Source organism: Podarcis vaucheri, assembly GCF_965113315.1.
Source record: "Podarcis vaucheri genome assembly, chromosome: 9".
NCBI lineage: Eukaryota > Metazoa > Chordata > Lepidosauria > Squamata > Lacertidae > Podarcis > Podarcis vaucheri.
In genome coordinates, this window is record NC_138767.1 from 16213508 (window position 1) to 16240425 (window position 26918).

The 26918-nt window shown below is 42.1% G+C and overlaps 1 protein-coding gene across 7 annotated transcripts; it reads right to left on the reverse strand.

The window, feature by feature from the left end:
* Positions 1-7730: 7730 nt before the first annotated feature.
* KLHL8 (kelch like family member 8) lies at positions 7731-26752 on the reverse strand. Of its 7 annotated transcripts, none has more exons than XM_082236461.1 (10): positions 26615-26752; positions 18847-19165; positions 15149-15697; positions 14258-14444; positions 12884-13027; positions 12113-12224; positions 10833-11001; positions 9672-9831; positions 9029-9230; positions 7731-7927 (listed from the first exon to the last, which is right to left on the reverse strand). In XM_082236461.1, the coding sequence occupies exons 2-10, from the start codon at positions 19048-19050 to the stop codon at positions 7804-7806; spliced, it is 1851 nt and encodes a 616-aa protein (XP_082092587.1). In that variant the 5' UTR covers positions 19051-19165; positions 26615-26752; the 3' UTR covers positions 7731-7803. The 7 variants fall into 7 exon arrangements, with proteins under 7 accessions (XP_082092587.1, XP_082092589.1, XP_082092588.1 ...); XM_082236463.1 differs by having other exon boundaries at positions 18847-19168; positions 26615-26744; XM_082236462.1 differs by having other exon boundaries at positions 26564-26738.
* Positions 26753-26918: the final 166 nt, after the last annotated feature.

A 26918-nucleotide genomic window follows, 5' to 3' on the forward strand; every position in this document is an offset into this window, starting at 1 on the left:
ACCTGGTGAGCTTCATGGCTGAGTTGGGATTTGGACCCTGGTTTCCCAGATCATAATCCAACATTAACCATTGATCCACAAGCCTAGGAAGAGGATCAGACAAAAAAACCCACCTACTAGACTCTACTAGGAGCTAGAGCATCCTGATCTCTCAGCAGCCGACCTATGGGAAGATTGCAAACAAGATAGCCCACTTCCAAGCAACTGGGAGACAAGGGCACACCCACCTCCAACACGGAAGACTGGAAATACTATATAGCCATTGATAAATTTCACAAATTTTATATATAACATTCAGCTTCACTGAATGGCCCCAGGTTTTACTATTATGTAATAGCAAGAAAAAACAAAATATACAACAAAGACACCAAAAAAGAGAAAAATTCCTTCCAGTAGCCTGGAGAGACCAACTAAGTTTGTCATTGGTATGAGCTTTTGTGTATGCACACTTCTTCAGATACCTTCAGATACTTCTTCAAGTATCTGAAGAAGTGTGCATGCACATGAAAGCTCATACCAATAACAAACTTAGTTGGTCTCTAAGGTGCTACTTGGAGCAGGAACCAGCAAGCCACTCCAGTATCCCTGCCAAGAAAACTCCATGGACAAAGACAACAGGCATATGAGTGCCTGGCGTGCTCTGGTCCATGGGGTCACGAAGAGTCGGACACGACTAAACAAAAACAAGGTGCTACTGGAAGGATTTTTTAAATTTTGTTTCGACTATGGCAGACCAACACGGCTACCTACCTGTACCAAAAGAGAGAAGAGAGCAAACCCAAAACTTCGAGAAGCAGCAGCACGTACCTAAAGCAAATGCTGAATACAAGCCAAGTGTAAGAGCCAATCTGATTATAATATATAAGCAACACAAGGTAGCTATTTCAGGAGTAGAATTTGCTGTGGAGATGGAGGTTCAAATCCCAGCTCTCCCATGAAGCATACTCTCTCTGCTAACCTCTCTCACAGGATTGTTGCAAAGATAAAACAGGATAATGCACCCCCAAGCCCCTCCATGTACATCAGCCTAGGTTCTTTGGAGCAAGAAGAGATACGTATGCGATAAGGAATCTGATACCAGAACAAGAGCCAAAGGGAAATGAAATCGATAGACAACATGAAACACCGGTGCAAGACAAACCCTTGTATATTTTGTTGATGTGCCTGTAGGAGACTTGTTTGAATTGTGTAACTCAACTGTGCAGCTATTTCAGAAACAGACCCTGCCCTCCAAAAGATCACAATTTTATAAGCTCTATCATGTTCTCCTTCCTTTTTTCTCTATAAAGGTAAAGGGACCCCTGACCATTAGGTCCAGTCGTGGCCGACTCTGGGGTTGCAGCGCTCATCTCGCTTTATTGGCTGAGGGAGCCGGCGTACAGCTTCTGGGTCATGTGGCCAGCATGACTAAGCCGCTTCTGGTGAACCAGAGCAGCGCACGGAAATGCCATTTACCTTCCCGCCGGAGCGGTACCTATTTCTCTACTTGCACTTTGACGTGCTTTTGAACTGCTAGGTTGGCAGGAGCTAGGACAGAGCAACGGGAGCTCACCCCATTGCGGGGATTCGAACCACCGACCTTCTGATCGGCAAGTCCTAGGCTCTGTGGTTTAACCCACAGCGTCCCTTCCCCCCCTCTCTATACAAAGACTCAAATGTTTTAACATAGGGGAGTTTCTCCAAGCCCTTGATTATTCTCGTTATGGAGCAAACAAATGGTGACAACACCCACCCTCGGGTCTTACTGCATAGTTTCCTACTTAGAGCATTAATGTTCAGGGCCATTAGGTTAACAGCAGGGGAGAAGCAGATAGCCAGCCACTGAGTGGGACACATTAAAAAAACTGCTGCCCCGCAAGCTGGCCCTAAGGCTTGCCTGCTTTTTCCATCCATAATCCATACTACATGTAATTTATTACCACTATCCGCCCTCAGGCCGTATGTGAATACTACTGCCTTCAAAAAGGCTGTCCTTCTGCAACAATTAAAAAGCATAAAGTTAACAACGTAGTGTTCCGCACCAAAAGATTTCCCAATAGTCTCATTTGTACCAAATGTTGGATACAGGTTGAAAGCGGAGCTATACAACAACTGTTCTTAATCTGCTTTTTCTGGCAAAGAGAGATCAGTATGTTGGACCCTTTTAGTGTGAAAGTCTCTCTCAGAACAAGAGCACTGCAGCTGCATCTATATAACGCAACATTGACATTCAAAACTCCGCTTCAAAGCACCATGAAATCAGCCCTGCACATAAGCCAAAGAAGAAGAAAACCTCAACATTTAAGTACCTTTTATGAGTTCAAACAAAAGTCCTGTAACATGCATATGCTATACAGATGTAGCAGAGGCAGCTGGAGCAAAATTAATACAGGATTATGATTTGCAGAAACATTGACATGGATACATCCATTTAAAAAGTTAATTGATTGCTTAAAGCTGATTGTGCATTTGGCAAAGTCTAGAATAGGCTGTTACTATGCAATACAGGACCTTAGAATCTCTTGTTCCTGGTGACATTGATATTTATTATAGTCAGAACTGGAGAATTTTTTTAATCTCCTAACCCTTCAGCACCAGGCTGAATATTTCAGATTTCTAAGAACACCAATACTTCTTTTTCCAGTCCTGTGCACATCTGTTTTGACTTACCAAAAATTAGCACCAAATGCCAAAGAAGCCTTTGCCACCTTAGAGCCCTTCCAGCATTCCAAACTACTTCATGCATTGAGAGCACCAAGCCTCCAGAAGCTCATGCCCTAATAAATCCATTAGTCTCTAAAGGTGCCAGAGGACTCTTTAATTAAGGCTGAGATAATGGACAGCCTGCAGCAAGTTCTCAAGTTGGGTGAAGCCAGGATTTTCAAACCAGCCCTCCCACATTACAAATCCCTGATGATTCAAAGCAAATTTCCATAAGCTATGTTGCTGGTCTCCTTTGAGGACAGGAAGTTACGGCCCTTTCCCTCCCTCTACTGGGGAAAAATGAACAGTGCAGCTTCCTAGACATGAATCGTTCAAATGGTCTGAGATAAGCAGGGGATACCAGCCCTCCAGCTCCCATCAGGCCCAGTCAGCATGCTGGCTGGTCATGAAATAATGAGAGCTGGAGTGCAATAATGGGAAGACCACAGGTTCCCCATCTCTGGTCCAAATGACTATATAATGCAGACACGCCACTGTCATCTGTTACTGCCATGTCATCACTCTAACAGGAAACAGAGAGGCGCAGGAGGTCTCCTCCCCTTGAAATCATTCTCTTCCCGCGGCTCATTACAAGAACTCCAACAAGTGTTTTTCTTCTAGAAAAATAGGTGCTGGTACTCACCATGAGCATGGGTGGCACTGTGGGTTAAACCACAGAGCCTTGGACTTGCCAATCAGAAGGTCGGCGGTTCAAATCCCCGCGACGGGGTGAGCTCCCGTTGCTCGGTCCCTGCTCCTCTCAACCTTGCAGTTTGAAAGCACGTCAAAGTGCAAGTAGATAAATAGGTACCACTCTGGTGGAAAGGTAAACGGCGTTTCCGTGAGCTGCTCTGGTTTGCCAGAAGCGGCTTAGTCATGCTGGCCACATGACCCGGAAGCTGTACGCTGGCTCCCTCGGCCAATAAAGCGAGATGAATGCCGCAACCCCAGAGTCAGTCACAACTGGACCTAATGGTCAGGGGTCCCTTTACCTTTATTCACCATGAAGCTGCTACAGTAAGTGCCACAATTTTTAACAACAAAAGAGGTGCTGGTACTGCATACCATTGAGTACCCCCTGGGGGGGGGAAGCAGTCTGTAACTAAGAAATCATGCCCAAGTTATCTGTTTTCTCCTCCCTCCCAATCACTTTCCCTTCTTTGTCATGTCTTTTGGATTATGTAAAAGCAGGGATCGTCGCCATCAACACTTCTAACCCACTCTGGGAGACATAACTGCTCCCCCACAGCAAGCTATTAGTTTGTGACTTAGTGACACGAGATGCAGCAGGCAGAAGGAACAAACCCATAGCAGAAACATGTTGCATTTTAAAAAGTATTTGGTGCTAGGAATTATGATTACAACCTCCTCTCTGCTTCATGTTTCTAGAGATTTCTATGATGATCTCTTGCACGGTGCTACCAGAGCTATCCTTGAGCTGCACAGCAAGATGCCAGCAGGTTACAAAATATGCATCTAAACAAAGGACTCTGACCACAGGTAGTCCTTTCAGCAGAACTCTGTCAAGAAATAAAATTTAATATCATAAGGTAGATGGTTCATCAACACTAACCCTCAGAAGAGCAATAGTTTCTGATAATTTAATGTGCAGTTTATTCAGATAACATCGGTATCTCTTAAGTGTCAGTGATAAGGCTTCCAGGGGACCTAAGATACATCCGCTATCTGCCTTTCAGCACTGAAATTCCACCCAAATGAGAAATAAATGCACAAGCGAACAAATAAATGTATTTTATTACAATATTGCCAATTTCCACACAACATACCACACCACTTCATTCTGCATTTTGTCCACTGGATACCACAGACTAATACAAACCAGGTTTTAGAAGTGGCAGTGCAATAGTAAAGTGATAGAACTACATATAGAGAATCATTAAATAACTGTTTCTCCAAGAAACACAGTGTTGTTATGCCCATATTGTGCCTCAAAGCCAATCCCACCCACCATAAAATGTTTAGGCATAAAGCTTTAGCCATATACATTTTGCCCAAATTTTCCCTTGTGAGATGGGAAGTTACAATTTCATATGTAGTTGTGTTGAGGCAGCTCCCAAATCGCATACCCGACATCAAAACGCCCAATTTCCTTTTTTGATAAAAGGATGCGGCACTCTGTTCCTTGCCTCATGAGCTTTTGCCACAACAGAGGTAAGCTGCCCCAAGATGATTGCTCTTAAAATACAGCTATACACTGTCTCACATGCAGAGCTCCATAGGTTGAGTGATAAGTAACCAGAACAAAAGAAATTCAGTGCAGTTCTGACAAAGAATTGGGGTGGGATGGGGATAAAAATTAGACCCACTACATCAAATCAGGTAAATTAAATTTTAAAAGGAAAAGACTGCAAATTAAGTAAACCTTCAACTTTCCTTCAGGCTGCCCAATAGAAATATTTAGCATGATTTAACAACCATACTCTCCTCTAAGTTAACAATAGAACAAGACACACTTAAACCACTAGAGAAAGGCTTGATCCATTCCAAAACACTAGCTCTCCCACCAGGAAGGGGAGGGGGGGTATGGAAATGAACCAGCATGGGTTAAGAATACAAACTTTTCCTTATGTACTGCTTCTTCTTCAAGGAGCTCACACAGTGAGATCCTGGGTGCCAACCTATTTCCACAACTTCATACCATATTAAAACCTGGATCTCTGCAGATATTCACCCAGGGACAAAGTCACCATCTGACAGGGATTCCACAAAGGTTCCTCCATCCTGTGGTGGCATTGCAGTATCGGGCCCCAAGTGAGATAACTTCTTTGGGAAATGACTTGCAATGATTGTTTTGAATATAAAGTGAGCATACATGCACACGCGACACAAGAAAAACAAAACTAAAAAGCCTATCCCTTTCATTATCATCAAGGCAAATTAATTTTCTGGCTTTGCAAACTAACCAGAAAAGTCCATTCAAGGTGAGCAGCACAAGATGACCAGCTTCTAAATGATTTGCTGAACGATTGTCCCAAAAGTCACATGAGAAATCTGAAAATGGAATGGTCCAGGATTCAGATGCAAGGTTGGAAACTGAAGTAAAAGCCAGTAGCCTCAAGGAAAACAGAGAAAGGTGATTCATAAGCAGCAGGAGAGTGGACACAAAAATCCCTCTAACTCAGTGGCTTCCAACCAGTGTGCCGTGGTATCCTGGAGTGCCTTGAATGATGGTCAGTGGTGCCATGGGCAAAAGTGGCCTCTGTCTCTCTTTCCTTCCCTCCGATGCCCTCTCACAGCTCTGCCTCCCAAAGATTTGTGCGGCTGTTTGTTGCAGCAGCCCTGGCTACAAGCTCCCCAGGCAAATGGTGCCTCTGGGGCTGACCATGGCGTGCTGGTTGCCAGGAGCTGAGGTGGCCTTGGAGTAAGCAAGCAAATGGGCAAGTGAGCTCAGCTAGCCAGTCCGCCAGCCCTTGCTGTTGCAAATAGGCAAACAAGTTGGAAGCCAGGCAGGCGCTGTGCTGGCCTTTCTTCCACTTACTGTGTGCAAGGCCTGCCTGAGAGGTGAGTGCCCAGTGCTAAAGCGGAGTCTTTCCACCCTGCAGGCCCAGCTGCACCCACTGCTGTCATTGCTGCCTCCCAAAGTAAGGTGCTGGTCTCACGTTCACCTTTGGCCAGTTTCCACTGGGCCACTAAGCCTGGGGGCACCCTCTTCCTGTGGGGCAGTGTGATGAGGCACCTCTCTTTGGGGCAGGGGGAGAGTTCAGAGACTAGGGGCAGTGGCAGCAGCTGCCCAGAGGACTCCCAAGGAGAGGAAAAAAGGGTGAGAGGCTGCCAGCTCTGCAGGCAAAGGGTGACATAACTGGACTCCTGAGCCCTACAGGGGTGCCACAGAAAGAATATAGTTGGCCTAGGGAGCTGTGGATTCAAAAAGGTTGAAAACCTCTGCTCTAGCTCTTAGGATGAAATGAAGATGGTTCATAAGCAATATACTTCACCCTGTTACAACATCACCAGCAACCACTATTTTTTCATAATCCTTGATCCAGACAGTTCATGATCCTTGTTTCTACTGTACAATTTTCAACAAGGAAGCAGAATGTAGTTCTGCTACAAACCGATTCATCTGTATTGCCAGAGCAAACAAAACTGGCATCAAATGCAGTTTCTGAAAACCAAGATATCAGAACACCAGAATCTCTCAAGTGTTGTTCAAGTCAATTTCCTAATTAACGCTTTTCAGGAGTTTGGAGTTTTCCAGGTTTTTATGGGTCTGCATAGTGTTACAACTGTAGAACACATTTACACATAAAGTCAAGAGTTTTTAAACAGAATGTATACAAGACTTAAAGGATTCTCTAGATTAATGTGATAATTGTAAGTGTACCAACTTTTGAGGACAAATCCCAGTCATTTGAAATATACAGACGAAAGGTTCTCCAACATCTTTGGCAGTTATAAGATGCTTAAAATGAAGCCCCCACATCTCTGTTACTATGAAAACACTGGGGGACGTGTTCTAAGCCAGACCAACCTGTTGCCTTCCAAATGTTGGACCCAAACACCCATTGGCGTCAGCAGAATGGACAATGATCAGGAATGATGAGAGTTGTAGTCAAACATCTGGAAAGGCACAGGTTCCTCACCCCTGTACTAAACAACTGGTGAGGCCATATTTGCAAACGTAGTGCTACATGCATGAGCTAGAATGAGTCCTGGCAATGCCGTGGATGCCCTCTCTTCCCTTGTGGCCAAAAGGACATTCCTTGCATCTCAACTAGTCCTGTTTTCCAAAGCATTGATTTATCACAAACTCTGGTGAATTTCAAGATAAGCCAGACTCTTATGAAGGTGGTTTGTTTAACTAGGATTTGAGAGAAATCAGGATCCCTGGTCCAGATGAGAAGAAAGGCTGAGATTCATGGAAAGTGAACATTACCCAAGACCAAGGAGAGACGAAGGAAAAGAAGGCCAAGGATGTACTGAACTTGATTCAGCTCATGCATGTAATGCTAAACCATGGTTTGCTACCAGGTATGAACATGAACAAGTTCTATAAATAAAAAAAGCTTTTGAGTATCTACACATACTGCTTTAAAAAAAATCAAAATGTCTTTGCACAAAGGTTGTAAAGTATTGTGGCATTTCACAAAGTCTTCAATTTTACATGCAATCCACCACATTGCTGGACCCTTGACCCACGTCACGGATCTGGCTGCCAAGGCAGGCACACACGGCTACACCAGCCCCAGCTCTGCAGTGAGACACGGAACCAACAAGCTCCCACCTGAGAAAGAATGAAAGAGGAAAAATTGAATACAAGGGGAGTTAGCAATGCAACGGTCCTTGGCACGTCAAATACCTTAAAGTGAAAAAAGCTTAGCTACATCTTTCCTACACAGCTTAGCGTGACAAAAGCTCTTATACAGTGCTAATTTTGAAAATTGCTTCTATTTTATTTTTGTAACTATTTATGGGTTCTACCACCACCCATGAAGGAAACTTTGCTGAAGAATTAAATGGTCCATTTGCATTTAAATAGCAAGACTAGGCAGAGGAGAGGGTTTAGCTTCCCATGCACAAAGACAGCAATAGTTCAAGGCCAAATATAATTTTAAAACAATATTTTTATAATTGCTTATATCTGTCTAAGAACAATGAATGAGTTCTGGGGTACTTTTTTCCTACCATCTCTACTTTGTCAAAATTCCTGCTTTTCGGCTTCCTAGACTGACTCATCCATTACAACAGGTCTGTCCAAAAAACCACAACCCTTTTCACTTGTACATTTGCCAATCCCCTAGAATGAATACCAAGTCTAATAACTGCTTAGTGGCAGCTGCAATAGAGAAAGCGAGACTTTAACATCAACTACACAGATTTTTCCTACTTTTCATAGAATCATGGAATTGCAGCATTGGAAGGGACATCTAGTTCCACCCACTGCCATCCAGGAATCTCAACTAAAGCATCCATGACAGATGGCCATCCAAACTTTGCTTTAAAATCTCCAAGGAAGAAGAGTCCACCACCTCTTGTGGGATTTTCACCCCCTGCTGAACAGCTCTTACTGTCAGAAAGTTTGTCCTTTCTTGTACAGTGGTACCTCAGGTTAAGTACTTAATTCATTCCGGAAGTCCGTTATTAACCTGAAACTGTTCTTAACCTGAGGTACCACTTTAGCTAATGGGGCCTCCTGCTGCTGCCGCTGCGCGATTTCTGTTCTCATCCTGAAGCAAAGTTCTTAACCCGAGGTACTATTTCTGGGTTAGCAGAGTCTGTAACCTGAAGCGTATGTAACCTGAGATACCACTGTAACTTGAATCCATTGGTTCACGTCTCATCCAGCATAAAGACCTAGCTCTGTAAAAGCAAGAATCAAAGTTACCTGTTCACCACAGGATCAAAGGCTTCCACTGTATTCAGGTAAGCATTTCCATTATGCCCTCCAACAGCAAAGATTTTGCCCATTAACGTTGCTATGCCAACTCCACCCCGAGGCGTCGTAAGCTCCGCTACGTATTCCCACTTGTTGCTGCGAGGGTCAAATCGTTCAACAGAGCTCAGCGGAGAATTGTCATCAAAGCCACCTGCATCAAGTGAAGCATGAAATCTTCTCTCAGACTATGCAGTAGTTTTATCACAAGCTGTTCTGTGGAGCAAAGCTACAGGATGCATAGTGACCCAGTTATTCAAACAGTACCAAAAAATACAATGGATCTGCTATTTGACCTAAAAGCCCACAATTCTTATAAAGCTAAAACCTAGTCCATTGTTAGCATGATCTGTAAGCAAGTGTACCTCAATGTTAGTAAGAAGAGGAGCCCGAGGTTTATGCCCAGTAGTGCACTGTTGCCTTGAAAAAAGATAGCTCATTTATCACTTTATCGCAAAATACAGTATTGTCCACAGCCAGCAACAAAAATACTTAAAATCCAGTGTAATCATTTGATGATGTTGTTTCAAACACTTACAGCAAAGCTACAAGAAAATGAGTTATGCACATGGATAAACGTCTAGGTGCTACTCACCTACCACATATAGGCAGCCATGGAGTTCACTAACCCCATTGCCAGCTCTTCGCTGACCCATTTCTTTCACTTCTATCCATTTATCTAGATGAGGATCATACTTCTCCACGCTGGAGAGAGAAGCGACACCATCATTTCCACCAACAGCATATACATGGTTCTGAAAAGAGGAACGATCAAATGAATGTTCTATCCAACAGCCAGGCTCAAGGGTGAATTAGGTGCGTTACTGCAGCAAAAATTAAGATGTGTCCCTTCTGCTCTCACAATGTAAAAAGAAACAGTTGTCAACCAGTTTGCTAGGCAGCAGCAGTCTATCCCCAAGGATAAAATTTTGAGCATCATATAATCATTGCCAACACAACAGCGAGCTTTCGATCCAATTTACTAGATGAGTTTTCAGGTTTCAACATTATCATCTGTGGTTATTACTTATTTTATACCTGCCAAAGTTATACTGTACTTATATGAATCCACATTCATTATTTAATTCTATTTAGTAAATATAGTCTTTTTATCAATTACCCCTCCAAAAAACCCGAAAAATCCTCTGGGCAACATGCAAAAACAATAAAATGAATTAAAACAGCAAGATCCACATTAACAACATTCTATATAACAAGACTTAGCACAAAAAAACCCCTGCAATCAGGTAAATACTGCAATGAACAACACTTAATAACAAGACTTTGGTTGTAAGTTGCTTTGGGTTGCCTTCGGCAAGATAAGCAACTAAAAAATCTAATTAATAATAATATATACATAAAAAACGTGACAAAGTTTCACAGAGTTAAATAACTATTTTAAGACACAGAATAATAACAGAAATTAAAAATAGTTTACTGTTTTTTATGACACCAAGCAAAGACTTTCCACTTTGACTGAAGAGTTCTATTTTAACTCTGCAATGTCTTCAAGTTCTGTTTTTAATTAAATTATATTCCTTCCATATTTCATTCCCCACCTTTTATTCAATCTATTATTTCATTGCCTCTTATCACGACTTCAAGAGTGGCACCTTAAACCAATGTAGTGAAGAACAGTCAAGAAAGTTGGACCTCCATATAACCTTAAAGTATTTTAATACACTTGCAATACACTTGCAAGGCATTTCTGTGCCGATGCCCTTTGAATGCCAATAAAAAACCCAGAGTCGCTTACCACAAGAGCCACAGAGCCAACACCCCCCCGGGGTGTATTCATAGGTGCTACAGCACTCCACTGATCAGATTCAATGTCGTATCTCTCCACATCGCTGAAGCAAGTGTTATCATCCAGTCCCCCAATAGCATAAATGGGACCTCCAAGAGAAGCCAGAGCAATCCCTCTCCTAATAAAATAACGCAATTAGTTATCAGACTACATAATCTTAAAACAAACTGACAAAGTGAGTTACAAACTGGCAAAGTGAGTTACTAGGTATCATTAGCTCTACCTCACTTTGGCAACTTTTCAAGAATACCAAGGTTAATAAAACCCCAAGTGTAAACCACAAATGGAAGCTTCATTCCCAACTGAACTATACTTAATCAAAGAGACTTTAAAAATGTTTCTTCAAGATATTGGAAATGAAAGAATGAACAGATTTTGGACTCTAGAACATTTGCAGGTTTGTAATTCTGTCAATTTTCTTTATTTTTTTCCAACCACACTAATCACCAGATAATAATATTCAACGACAACATGAAGGTTTAACAGATCAGTGAACTGCAAGTTTTGACCATGACATAAATTCTTTCTTGTATGCTGGCAAGGGCCAATTTTCTATATACAAAAACCCCATTCATGCATACAATCAACACATGAGGAATGAAGTGTGGCACATGCAGTACCACCAGCAGCTTCTCTGCACTTTTCAGCTCTAGCTCTGATTTCTCACTTCAAGTAGAAAGGTCTGAATGAGTATTGTGTGCATGTTGGAAGGTCCAATCCGCTCAATGTTGGAAGATCAGGGGTGGAGATGGCATAGATGTCCTCATGCCTCCTCCAGACTTTGTTCCCCCATGTTTCTTTAAAGGCCTAAAATCAGTTTTAATTTCCCTTCTGATACCCAACGAACACCGTCCATTTTGTCATTATCAGTCTATTCCAAACTCTTAAAAGAATATAAAGAATCCTCTTATATTGGGGATTTCCAACAGCTTCACAAAACACTATTTACAATTACCTCAGCTAAAATAATTATGAGACAACTCTGACTCTTTTTCTAATTTATCTTGTTCCTTCCCCACTTCTGTTTTTCACCTTATGTGTTCATCTCATATTTTTTATGTCCGCTGATCACCTTCTGTGTTGCATCTTACTTTGGACTGCAGGCATTGGCAATGACTAGGTACAGCCTATCTGATCTATACCTCAATAAATGGTAATTCATTCCACATGAATCTACTTCTTTAACAACAACAACAACAAAACGGAATGTCCATGCCAAGTTTACATACCTTTTGGTATTCATTGATGCTTTCATCATCCATTTATTTGTGAGAGGATCAAACATTTCCATGCTGCCCAGATGTTCGTTTCCATCATGTCCACCCACTGCATAAACTTTACCTGAAACATAGAAAATTTTCTGGTCAGACAAACTAGGCTAACTCCTAAAAGTATTTCCTGTGGCCATCTAGTATGATATCAAGAAGACAAGATGTGAAACAGCTGCTTCCCAGGTCTTAGTTCACACATAATCACTGTGCCGCCCTAGTGAAATTAGATTCACATTTTTTGCCACTCTATTATATATATTGCATTACTGCTATAGCGTAATGTCTACAATATTTTTTTCCTGTAAAGAAATCAGCACCACATTATCTAAAGATCAGGGGAAAATAATAGTCTCAGGGACTTGATGATACTTTATAGTACTAGGATACAAAGGCAGCAGTTTTAAATCTTTTCTAAGTTAAGATGCAATGCTATTTACTAGTGCAGTAAATAGTTCCTAGTGTTGAATTCAGTGGTAGGTACTGTGGCTAGACTCAAGCTGTAAGTTGTATTTTTAGTACTAGAGAGGACATTTGATTGGGCAGAAACCCAGAACACAAAACCAGTTAACTGCAAAACAGAAACAATTGCATCTTTTTATCGCAAGAAACCAACTACTATTCTCAGCTATTTTGTATACAAAGGCTGTAATTTTGGTTGATGGAATGGCTGAGTCATTAACTTCAACAAAGTATAAAGCAATTTTAGAGCAGAGATTTCTTTTTACCAACCTCCCACAGAGATTACACCCACATGCCTCCTCCTGCTGTTCATTTCAGGGCCAAAAAACCAGCTGTTCTTATTTATAGAGTAGCATTCAATGCTGCGAAATGGGTCGCCAGATCCACCACGACCACCAACACAGAAAAGGACACCTAACAGAAAACATACAACAAAAGTCACAAACACCTCATTTTTTAAGAACGTCAGTATTCATCACACAAAAGTCACAGGGTGGCAAAGTACAGAATGCTGAACATAGCACACATTAAAAGTCCTCTTAAAACTAAATAGTAGAAACTGGTCTGTTTGGTTGGCTTAGTGTTATTTACTGTTTTCAATGTTCAACACTGACAATTTGTCATTCAACAGTAACAGTTCCACCCTGCTTCAACTTAGGATGAACTGGGTTGAGGCTTCAACACAGACTGAGAGGGAAGTCAGAGCTGGAATAGACAAGTCACCCAATCAAGGCTTGTGGAAAGATCCACAAAAGTTAATAACCCCTTAAAATGTTTAATAGCCTCCCTATTCACATGCATTTTTGACAGCCCAACATAAAGAGAACCAGCTTGCTTCAACTTGCAGGAGGCTATCTGCCTAAGGCAATTCTAACTCACCATGGACTTCCAGGCAAGTGGCTCCTTAACAAGCCTGATTTTAGTCCATTCACAATCCCAACATCCCTCTCCACTTTAAAGAGATATGTGTTTTTGGCCAACACCACCACAGGTAACGTTCAGCACACTGCTTCAAGATTCCTATAGAGCACATCACTTCAGATGACTCAAGTAAGCAACAAAAACTGGGCAAAACCCAGCTCCTTTAACCATGGGAGTTTTTGTTATCAATTGCAATGGAGGCAGATTGTATGTTATGTTGAAAACATACATATCTGAAGAAGCATGCATGCACACCAAAGCTCATACCAATAACAAACTTAGTTGGTCTCTAAGATGCTACTGGAAGGATTTTTTTTTTATGTTGAAAACTCTTCTCCATCATTCAAATGCATTAATGTATCAAAGGATTGTACATTGGGACTGTTAGGCTGTAATACATACTGTTCAATACAAGAAATTTAGCTCATCAGTTGAGACAGTATTCCATAGTTTAGCATTCAAATCAGAGATTCATGCCGAGGCAATGCTATACCATTATGAACCAACCTTTTGTGTAGATACAGATTCTCCCTCCCCTCACACAAAATGAATTTTAAAAGCTATACTCTAAGGCACTTAAATAAAATGACACAGCTTACTAATGTCATGCTGTGTACAAATTCATTTATGTTGTCTTTTACTATTCTTCCATGAGTACTTACACCTCTACAGAATAGACCTTTTGTGAGTTTCTAAAACACTGGTGCCTCAGAAACTAGTTACCTGCTGTGCGTTTCCTTGGTGTTGTCCGTACAGAATACTCAAAATCTGGCACGGTATGACTACTTAAGTGAAGGTGGTAGTTCCTTGCTTCATCCAGCAAGTCCCGACATTTTAGGTTCTGCTTGACAATTTCTTCTTTTGCCACTACTCCCATGAGAAAACAAATGGGTAACAGTGGTAGGCGCACCTAGGAGAATGGACATTATGGGTGGTCAGCTGAACCAATAGTAACAGTTCTCAGCAATTACAAGGCAAGCCTCCCAAGACATCATGGAGAACATCATGATCCTCTATTTGCCTTGTTCAGTGTGGTCATTCTGCATCTGTATGGCCTACAACTGAAGCCAGTATGTATGTCCTATGTCTTCACTAGGGAGAGAGAGATCCAGAAGATGAAAAAACAAGATTCCATTTAGTTGTAACAACAGTGACATTCCTCCATGTCTTATAGCTGCTGTGAACCCTGACACATCCTACTTACACACACATTGTGATTACTTGCTGCTTGCACTTTTGAACTATGACTGACATGCATAAAATATTTAATCTCTCCACAAATCAACGCTGCTCATGCATTCAGCTGCAAGTCATCAGATAATGTGTGGTGACAAGATGCAGATGTGTGTGACCTGGCTCTGAGATGGAAAGTAACCGAATTTGCTTTTGAGAAACCCGTAGTTTTCAGGGATTTAACAGAAGTGACCCCAACTTCAATTTGTCACAAAGAATGCGTAAGAGAAAAATTGTCTTAAGTGTCAATCTTTTTTGAGAATAAAAAAGCGATCCAGTTCCAATGTGGTGAACCAGTATAATCACTCCACAGATCACCCCACCTCTGCATATTATGAGACACCAATAGATTTAGTTACTCCATTCTCATCTGGTCCTTACCTGAGCAACTATTTCATCTAACCATGTAGCATGATGCTGTGGATTGGCCAGAAGCCACTTAATAGCAGCACCATAAACCTGCTTTTCACTTTCAATACTCAGGTCACTGGAAGACAACAGTTTATGAAGGTGCTGAGGTGACACACTCACAAAATCTTCACACTCCACCACTTCAGCAAAATGTTCACATGCATAGCGATCGGCCATATCCATCAAGTCAATACGATTGTGGCTCTCCGCAAAGGATCTCACTGCCAGGCAATTTGAAGGATGGAAGTGTAGTTTCATGTATTCACAGCAAGCTTTGGCCACTACCTCTACCTGAAGAATGCAGGCCGCATATAAGAGAGGCTGGACATTGTCTACCGTCAGAGTCAGTCGAGATGAATAGACGAATTTGACCAAATCTTCTATGGCATCACCATCAAAGTCTTTGATCTCGATCAATGTCTGTTTAGCTTCTGCCATTTCAGAAAGGAACATGGCTCGGAAGTATGGAATAACACAAGCCAGGACTAGCTTGTGACAGGAGATCAACTTTGAACCTACCTGTGGGATAACATACATTTATATTAATAGAGTTAATTGTTTTGCCTTAATACAAAGAAGCTGTGGTCTCGAATTCTAAAGATGTAGTTAACGATTTTAAAAATTATTAGCATTAAACAAATCCAGAAGTGCAAAGGGGTATTGACCTCAGAACTATCAAGAAAATTGAATAAACAGAAAATTGACTAACAACACTACTCAGATCAATGACAATTTTCTGTATAGATTAGTATACATGTGTGGTACTGTTGTAAGAGTCATAACATTTTATTGAGAAATCTCCATCAAGTATTTATATAAATTTGAAAGATAAATTATATTGATCACAGCATCACAACCTTATTTGTATTGATGAATATTTCAACAATGAATATGCAGTTCATATTCAGTTGTAAAACCTACTTTTTGCTTTAACTGCAAGAGAAAATCATTTTTCATTAGTCCCACTTTCAACTAGCTTAATGATAAAGTTCCATCCCTGAATTATTTCTAGTAGTTTTATCCAGTCATCTCAATTAGCTGTTCTTTTAATAATCCACAGCCACAGCAATCTAATGCAGCCAAAACAGTTTCTTGCCAAGAAATGATGAAAAGCAATTAGCTGTACATGACTTTAGACAATGTGCTGCCATGAAAAAAGCAGAGACATCACTATGCCGGGTCAATTTTGCTGCATTACAAAGGCTAGTGGATCTGTGTGTACAATTTGACCATGGAAAAGGCAATGCAACCACTTTGGTTATCTACCACTAGATTAGTAACAAATGACCAATATTCATACACAAACACTAAAGCAGGAGGAAGGGCAGGATATAAATGGAATAAAATAAATGTGCTATTTCAGCACAGAAATGAAAAAATGGGTTTGCACTGGATAGTCAACCCGGCTGAAAATATTTGTGCCTTATATGATTTTAAAGATTAACTATCAATTGATAATAAGGATATGAGTCTAATGAAAGTTTACATGTTATGATCCAGCAGTCTTTAGGTTCCTTATTAAAGAAGCTAGCTTCCCCCACCCAGCTGTTTTTCTTAAATTTGCAGGATGTGTTTTCAGGTACAAAAATCCTCTTGATCATATTTTCTATTAATCAACTTTTTCTCTTCTGCAAAAATTAGTTTCACTGTCAAAAAAATGTCAATTTGAGTTGTATGAACAAGCATTCTGGCTTACAAACTCTTATTTAAACACTCAGATTCAACCCACAATTCAATGGTAGCTTACTTTGAAACTTACCAGAGTTTGTTGTAACCTAGATTTCTGGTTTATTTGTTTCAAATAATAAGTGACACCACATGTAAGTCCCCCTTCCTGTTGTGCAAGAGGAGGGGGGAAGCATGCAAGCTTGATAACAGCAGCAGTAGTTTTTAGTGTGAAAAGTATAAAAACCTCAATCTCTCTTTGCAAAACAAAGAAGGCTGCTGACGCAAAAGTCTTACCTGATAAGAGTTCAAACTTGCACTGAACTGAGCATGTATAGTGGGTTTTTAAAGTACAGTGGTACCTCAGGTTACAAACGCTTCAGGTTACAAACTCCGCTAACCCGGAAGTAGTACCTTGAGTTGAGAACTTTGCCCCTGGATGAGAACGGAAATTGCGCGGCTCCAGCATGGCAGCAGCGGGAGGCGCCATTAGCGATGGCGTGCCTCAGGTTAAGAATGGACCTCTGGAATTAATTAAGTTCATAACCCAAGGTACCACTGAACTAGGCAGTCCCTCAAAATTATTGACTTATTTATTTAAAATAATTTATAAACCACTTTGTTTAAAAATCTTTAAGCAACATACAAGAAGACAACATAAAAACGGTAAAACTGTATCATAAAAAGAGATACAACATAAAAAGCACTAAAACAGGAATGTGCTACAGGAAATGGGCTCCAAGTCATCCTTTTGCCTAGGAGAAACTTTCTAATCATCCGTAGTAACCAGGGAATATATAGCTGTGACCTTGATCTTTAACATTACAAGAGTGCTGTGGGATGAACCCTTGGAACAGTAGCCTCCATGCCACTGTTGCAATTGCCTCTAGGGCACCTAAGAGGACCTTTAAAGAAGAAGAAAAGGACAAAATACGTAGTAAACCTAGGCTGCCTGAAACCCATTAGCTAAGCAGCTGGGCTCTCAGGGCATTTTTGTGGATACAGTCATACCTCGGGATAAATACACTTCAGGAGAAGTATTTTCGAGTTGCTCTCTGCGGCGACCCGGAGGTAACAGAGCACGTTACTTCCGGGTTTCGCCGCTCGCGCATGCACAGATGGTCAAAATGACATCACACGCATGAGCGGAAGCGGCAAAACGTGACCCGCACACGTGCAGTCGCATCTCAAGTTCTGTTCAGGATGCGAACGAGGCTCTGGAACGGATCCTGTTTGCATCCCGAGGTACCACTGTACTAGCAGTTGTAAACTGTTATATACTTTCTCAAAGCACTGCAGAAGTTGTATTCCTCTCCTTCCACAGACAAGCAAGAGCCTTGGTGCACTGCCACAGAAATGCAAAACAGTGCTAATGTACTCCCATTCCAATACACCCATACCCACACACTCTGTTTTAGGAGGAAGAGGGGAGAGTAGCAACTTAGTCCACCTCAAGATTGTTATCCCCAATATTAGGGCTTTTCCCACTAGAAGAGAATGGCAACTACTACTTACATGGGAGAAATTAAAGAGGTGTGCTTAGAAACCTGGAAACACCATTGGGATTGGCTAACCCCACAGCCTACCCTTGGTGTTCAGCAACCTTCACTGGGCATCCTCTTATCTGATTGGACCCATCCGCGTAAGAAAGAGAATGTTAAGACCAGGCTTGCATATATGACATTATCTGAACAAGTTGGCAGCCATGTCACATCAGCTGAGTGGGTTTATATAGGTACTGTGGCCTTTTACAATAATAGAAAAAAAACTTTGAAATTTGAGTTCAAGTCCATAAATTTAGCACAATCACACTCTCCCTACAAGCACCAAATAATCTGCTGACTTGCAGCATTTCTAGGAAGAGTTTTGGTTAAAGGGAAGGCAACACTGCATGGCACTAACTCCCAAAGCTAATATATTTTCTAGTGAATTAATACATAAACGCACAAACCATTCTACACTCAAAACACACACATACAAAGGAGGAAATATGGAATCAGCACCTTCAGCGTAATATCACAAAGCTCCCCAGCTTCATAGAATCGGAGGAGAGAGCTGTGAAAATCCTTCCAAGCTTCATCTGCTTCGAATACAAATGTTTCTTCTTCACCATCACTGCTCAAAGGTGACCTTTCCTGTGGCTGCTGCCTTCTGCCTTTTACCACATGATGCTTTGCTTGCTCTGGGACCATAGAATCAGAAGCCATTAGCTGTTTTGTCTCCTTCCAGGTTTGTTCTCAGTCTCCATAAAAAAAGCCCCACACATGCTGCCAAGCAAATCAGGAAGAACATCCAGTCTTGAGTAGAACTGCCATTTTCTCACTACTAGAACAAAATGAAAATAGATTAGGCGTTTTCCTCCGTCAAGCCCTTGAAACACCATAGGTTGAAGTTTGCTGCTAACTATTATTCCGTCTCTTCAAAAGACCAAGGCAATAAAATCAAGAAGGCAACTTCTAAGTCACTATCAGGATGGGAACATAGGCTTGGATCTCAAGTTGCTCATCCATTCACGTGTGAGAGTGAATGATTTCTACCAACTTTCCCTCTACATCCATAATCTTCCATGCCTTCCCAAATTCCCCAACCTGCAAGAGAGGATTTTCATGGGGCTGCAGAAGGAAAGAAAATGGTGGAAGTGGCAGTCTAGGAACATGGACCCTATTGACTCATGGAAGGAAAGTTAGGATCCAAGCCACTGCTAGTACATTTCTACAGTGAGTTAGAACCAAGCACCTGTGAGCAACAGGAGGAAAACAAGCCTAAATTTGCACAATGCTGTAATAGGAAAGGTTGACGGAATGAGTTTCACTTGTATTGAGTTCTAGTATACAGGGCAAAAGATACAAATCTTCTGGAACAATATAGTCTGTAGCATAAAGGTTGGGTGGGCTGCAGCAGGAAGGAGAAAAAGTGAAGTTGGAACACCCTCCAACTGCCTTTCTATTCATACAGGGAACCTTTGAGTCAAAGCCAAAGTAACAAACTACAGTTCTAAATATCACAAAATCCTTCTTGGCATAGTTAAGGCCGAAGGAAGTTCTCTCAAAGTATATATAATCTGTTGGGTTTTTTATTGTTCAAATTGCTTAGCATCTAAGGAAGATTAAAGATACCTTCCTGTACACAACTGAACTTTAACACTTGCAGATTAAAGTTTTATTATTCACTCATAGCCTCTTAAATCAGGCCATTATTATTTAAGTTGCACCATTTACACCTGAGATATATAGTACCCACCCACTATAATCCCTGGGACTTCACGGTAAAGGTAGGGAAGAACTCCAAACAGTAATTATTATTAAACTAGTATTGTTGTTGTTGTTGTTGTTGTTGTTGTTGTTGTTGTTGTTGTTATTCCCACTTACAGTATAGATGGGAAACTGAAATGAAACATGATTTGGCCATGACAGAGATTAAGCTTGAACTCTGTACTTCAAGTAAAACTCTTCCATTAAATGGTCCTCCTTGGCTTCAAGGTTCAAGTTGGTTAAAGTTCATATGGATCCATGCTATAAGACAGTAATTTCCTGTGTTGTAGGGCATCCTGAACTTCTTTAACAAGAAATGTGTAATGTAAATGCCCTTGGTAGTTTGCATCCTCCTACTGATCTTCCCAGCAATGGGTAGCAGCCAGGATGTATTATAGGATGTAATGATAAATTCATGCAAGACATGGTCAAACTTAAATGGCATGGCAAGTGCTCCATATAAATCAAGTATGCACCTCAGAGGAAAGACCAGAGTCATCTACAACATGGAAGAGTTTTGCAGCAGGAGTTTTTCAGCACAAGTTGTTGAGGAAAAGATTCCCTGAAGGTGAAGTTTAAACACCACTGCTCTAAGTAGATAATGACTAAATTACAGAGACAACCAGATACACACTTCCTTTGTCAGTCAGATTTTCAGACTGCATCCATCCAACTCAAACAACTCAAATGTGAAATTACTGATCTTCTAACAAAAAGATATAGCTTGTCCTCAAGATAAGCCTCTTTATCAAAGATCTAGAAAATGGCCAAACAGGGGGGGCCACCAGGTGGCGCATTGGAAGATGGCCGACAATAACATCTCTCCGACCCACACGAGATAATAAAGCGGCTGCTATGGGAAGTATCCAGTCTTCCTACCCCCCCCCAAGGAGATGGGGAGGACAGCCTTGCCAGCGACGTCCATAATGCACCCCCAGATTCGAAAGAAGGGGGTGCAGGACATTTGGCATCAGCCCTCGGTGGGTTCGGCGCTTACTGACGCTGTCTCCAATCAGCGCCCTGGTTCGCGTCAGCTCGAAAATATAATTGGAAATATACAATTGGAATGAAGCTGAAGCACTTACATCAAGCAAAGTTCGAGAGATAAGGCTGCTGATTAATGCATCTCTGTGTTTGGAGCGACGGGAGGAGACAAATAAATCAAGCGATGAACCACCATTACAAGACTGGTATGTGCAGAGCGAAAAAAGAGGGGGGTGGAGGAAAAAACTTTTATTTTCTTTGCCTCATGTGAGTCTTTATAAACCTCCACCCCAGAGAGATGAATCGTCTCCTTTTACTAATCGCAAGCAAGAATTTAAGAGCTGTGTGGAGTGAATTATTGATTGAAGAGAGGACTGGTAAATATGGAGTGCGGAGGAAAAATTCTATGACACAGTTTTTAATGGTGTCTTGCTAAGACAGGCTTGCCGAAGAAAGACGAGGGGAGGAGGACCAGGGTCATTGGAATGTAAATGATGGATTGAATGTGATAACCTGGCAGAGCCCCTTTGTAATATACGTGGCAAGCTTGGGAAAATTAATAGGACGGACTAAGGATAAATTTTTGAAGAAGGGGAGGAATGGCGGCTGTCCTTATGAGATATGACTTTTGGAGTGTGCAAAACCCACGCAGATGTTGTTTGTTCCTAACCTGCTTGCGAAGACTATCAGAGATTGCAAAGAAAGGAATACATGATAACAACAAGAAGATGAAGAAGTAATAAAGAGACTATCTGGACAGATCTGGATAGAACCTTTTGATAAAAGCAGTAACAGAAGTGATGTTTTGATTCTCGTTCGGAGCTTGATGTAAGGGTACCCCCAACAAAATTTAAAAATCTGCCTGTATAATTTGGAAGTAATATGATTTGGAAATAATGTGATTGGATTGGCCTGTTAATAAAAATTGTGTTTTTTTAAAAAAGAAAATGGCCAAACAGTGCCAAATTTTCTAAATGGGATCCGGGCGGACAGCATTACTAAGTATAAAATAATCAAGCATACAGAACAGGTTCTGCTGAAAAAGAATCAGAGTGACTTATATAAAGGTGAGTCCTGCCCAGTAGCGGAGGAAGCCTCTCCAGCACCAGGTGTGGGACGCCGAGGGGCGGGGCAAACTGCCCACGGGGTGGGGTGGGCCGCCCAACGGCGCCCTTGGCCACCCTACAGCTGGAGGCGGGGAGGCAGCAGGCCATTTTGTCACACACACACCCCGGGTGGCACCCAGGGCGGACAGCCCTCACTTCGTACACTCCTGGTCCTGTCTCACCAACCTTTTAAAAGCTTTTGACACAGTCCCCCACCAAGATTCATGAGCAAAGACAGCAGTAATGAGGTCTTCTTATGGACTGGTAACTGGTTAAAGAACAGGAACTAGAGGGAAAGGAAGGGAAGGAACAGTTCTTGCAATGAAGGGATGCAAGGTTTAAGCTCCCCATAAGGCTCAGTAGTGGGGTCAGTGCTTTTAACTTGTTCATAACTGATCTAGAATAAAATGCAGCATTTCTAGCGACCCCAACCCCTGAGGTCAAGGAGAATAGCCATACTTATTACACACATGTGTCTGCATGCCTGCATGTGTGTGCATAATCAGTTGCATGAGTGGAGAGCACGTGTAGTGTGCATGGTGTAGCTAGCTTTGAAAAAATACCTGTGATATGGTTGCAATGCAGCCTCAGGAACTACTTTGGGTTTTCCTGGCTAATCAATTTAAAACCAAAACTGTTTACTCAATTAAACAGTTGGGCTGATCTCATGCCTCAGAACCTATAAATAAGATAAAATTACCCACTTTCCCATATATATATATTTTTTAATATTTCATTTTTACTTACATATACAAAGAGCAACAATCAACATTCAACAATCCCCTCTCTACAGAAGCACCAAATGCCTACTTAATTGCATCACACTTTTAATTCATTTTAGGTATCATTTGAAAAGATATCATTTTATATTTTTGATGGGTGGCCTAAACAGACTATTTCCCTCCAAGCAAACAGTGCAATACATCAAAACCTCTAACATGCACACTTTTTGCGTAGCACCTCACCCACCCTGATATACAAACCAGCAGATTACCTGAAATGCAAGTTTCAAAGCCACCAACCTCCTATAACCTAGATACTCTCTGTTCTGAAAGCAGCAGAACACTTAGGGCAACTTTTCAGTGCCAACATGCCACTTCTCATGCAATCTGATCTCTCAACATTATACTAATGATCTTCGACCTCTTGAAATTTCTCCAGTATTCTGCAGGACCAAACCGAAACAATGGAGAACTTCAAGCCCCCATTCAACAATGCTGCAATGTTCCATTCACTTCATAAACTGAATGCAAGTCCTTCTCTTTGCTGTCTAAAATTGGGCATTTTTTCCATTGCTAAACAAGGAAATGAATTACCAGATACCAACTGTCTGTAGTCTCTTAGTCTGACAGTACTGAATACAAACAGTGGCATTTGTTTACCAAGTTCACGGGTATTGTGAGAAAGTTCACATGGATGGCAACTGGGGGTAAATTGACATATACCCAGCGTTAAGAAATTGTCTGTTATAACAAACGTGGCATAAACATAGCCTTTACTCAATGGCAAACGTTTGTGTGACAAATCGTGCCATTCTACAGTCACATGTTTTTTAAAGGACGCTTTATCAATATCAATACTTTTATCTGAGGAACTTTCAGAAAAGTTATTATGTTTAGTAGATGCTTATATAGCTCCAACAACATACAGTACATGGAGCTTCACAGAGTGAAACTTACAGCTGCCACAAAAAGCTTAGAAAAAAAAATTACAATGGTGAGCCCCCCCAACATTCACGGTACGTGTGATGACTACAGTGGTGCCTTGCAAGACGAAAAATAATCCGTTCCGCGATTTTCTTCGTCTAGCGGTTTTTTCGTCTTGCGAAGCAACCCTATTAGCGGCTTAGCGGCTATTGAAGGCTTAGCGGCTTAGCGGCTAAAAGGCTATTAGCGGCTTAGAAAAAGGGGGGGAGCGAAAAAAATCGCAAGACTCACAAGACGTTTTTGTCTTGCGAAGCAAGCCCATAGGGAAATTCGTCTTGCGAAGCGCATTGAAAAACGGAAAACCCTTTCGTCTAGCAGGTTTTTCGTCTTGTGAGGCATTCGTCTTGCGGGGCACCACTGTATATGTACAGCCTTAAAAAGGAAACCATGTTATAGGCACAGCCTATCTTTAACATATTTGCTTCATCCCTGATTTATTACATACGTGGCCAACTTCAGGGAGGGAGGACTGTAGCATGACAAAATAACAGGAGGGTCCACAGGCCCAGTTACAGCATTAAATCTTATCTGCCTTTTTCCTGTCTCTCCTGCTCTGCACTACTGCTGTTTGGTTCTTAGTTCTGCAGACCAAATACTACAGCAAGGCCACGATACATCAGTGCATGGGAGAGGGAAAGAGACTGGATACACATTTACTGCAGCATAGACAATGTGCAATTGAATGACACACTTTCACACTGTAGACTTCAGGTGCACTTCCCAAAGAGGCTGTATATTATTCAATATATTTATGTCAGGCTTTTACAAGAAGGCTGCACAAGGCAGCTTGCAATTAAAACATGAATTGCCAAGACAAATCACCCCCCCCCCCAAAAGCTTGGCAGTTCCACTTAAAGGCCATAAGCAGGGGGAGGCCAAGTTGAGTTCTCACAGGAGGAAATTCCACAAGTGAAAAATCTGTGTTCTTGCTTTCCACCAACAGGATCAACCTTATCACGCCTCCAAGGCCAATCTTAAAAGATCTGACCAGTTGAGTCTGGGCAGTCTTTCAAATAAACTGTTCCCAAACCATTCAGGGTTTTAAGAGTTAGTATCAGCACTTTAAAATGAGCATGGAAACAATGCATAACCTGATGCAAATTGGTGCAATATGATCAAACTGGGACTGAAGTAGTGTACACCACACTCAGTTTTCAGTGCTGTATGGAAAACAGAAGTACATTCTCTAAATGAGGAACTAAATGAAGATCTGCTTTCAACATGGAAAACTACATAAAAACATTTCATGGTTATAGTCATAGCCCAGAGCATTGTGATTAATGGCACTGATGTTATGCACCTGGAAATCGGGAAGTCTTGCTTAGGTATGAAAATTGATGCTTAAACTGTAGTATTCACTGCATTTACATTCATCATAAGGGCATTAGACTCAATCTCAGGGCCGGGGTTTTGAGTCCCACATTGGCCAAGATTTCTGCACTGCAGGGGGTTGCACTAAATGACCCTCCAACTCTATTATTCAAGTGAAATGTAATGTAATGGAAGCAGCAATGACACAAGACAAAAAGCAACTGGGATTACAATAACACAACAATATGCAAGAGCTTAAATGCCACCAGCTCAACTCTTTCTACATTGTATCCAAAAATATAGAGAGAGCCCATCTATGGAATGTGTGATGTTTCTGACCCAAATACCCACTGTATTTTACAGAATTCACTAACCAGGAAGCACATAATCAATCTGTAAAGGAAACAAACCTGAGTAGCACCAGGAAACATTAGCTGAAAGAAAATTAGTAAAATGTTCAAATTATATGTGTCTACAGCGCTGTGTAATTTTCCCTCCTCTTTATACATTTCCTCCATTTATCTTTCATTCTCTAAAATTGAGACTCGTAAATGAGCACTTCACATTTAAACCTAGTTCTTGATTTTTTTCATTTCCTCCCCCCTCACATGTCTGCTCTGCCCTTCACCAGTTTCACGCATTTCTACATTATTCCTTCTGCTCTATTTCACTCGGACGACAAGGGAAAAGAGAACCAGCTTTTATCCTAACAACCAAGGAACACCCCCTCAGCTCAGCAAAAGCAGAAACAATTGCATTCCGCCAACTCCATCATCATCATCATCACCAACAGCAGCAGCATCACCTCTCGCACCCAAGGTAAACCACGTGCAAAAAACAACCCCCCCAGTGGCGTAGCGTGGGGGGTGCAGGGGGGGGCCGGCTGCACCGGGCGCAACATCTGGGGGTTAGGGTTAGGGGGCGCAAATCCACGGGTTAGGGGGCGCAAATCCACGGGTTAGGAGGCGCAAATCCACGGGTTAGGGGGCTCAAATCCACGGGTTAGGGGGCACAAATCCACGGGTTAGGGGGCGCAAATTACTTGCCTTGCCCCGGGTGCTGACAACCCACGCTACGCCACTGCCCCCCCAGCTTTAGCACCCTGACGACCCCTTCCTTCCCAAGGAGCGGTGCCCCTGCCTTTAAAACACCCCTCCCTCCTCCCCATCTATAACTTGGACCAGCCCCAAGAACTGCTTTACCCTACCAGGACTAAAACCAGAAACGCATAAATGAATGGTTGCGAGTTGCTGTTAGTTGTTTTTTTAAACGGGGCATTTCTTCTGAGCATGCACAGAGTGCTCCTGATGAGCAACCCTCAAATATACAAGGACTAAGGGAGCACGCCTTGCTGTAGCCCACCTCCCACAGCCCCCTTCTGCCTCTCTCCTTCCTCGGCTCCAGCCTCCTTACCACGCCAATTCCCTGCCTCCCTCCTTGGTGCAGCCAGGGGAGTTGCACCTCAGCAGCCGTTACCTCCGGCGCGCGCTCCCTACCTTCCGCGCGCGCAGCCCAAAACATACACAAATACACACACACACACTCTCAGGCATATATGCACGGAGGACGCGGCCAACAGCGCATGCGCCCAGCCCGGATCCGACGGAGACGTATCTGGAGGGAGGGAGGGAGGGGAGGCGTGTCAAGGAAGCGCACCGAGCCGGGTGAGAGGAGGAGGAGGAGCGAGGAGATGGGGACCGCGCGCATGGGCTCTGAG

Coding starts and splice junctions, on each gene's coding strand:
- KLHL8 (XM_082236461.1), bottom strand. CDS start 19,050: ATGGCTTCTGATTCTATGGTCCCAGAGCAAGCAAAGCATCATGTGGTA. Junction 15,698..18,846: donor TTTGTGATATTACGCTGAAG/GTGCTGATTCCA, acceptor GTTATCCCACAG/GTAGGTTCAAAGTTGATCTC. Junction 14,445..15,148: donor TAGATGAAATAGTTGCTCAG/GTAAGGACCAGA, acceptor CCATTCTCCTAG/GTGCGCCTACCACTGTTACC.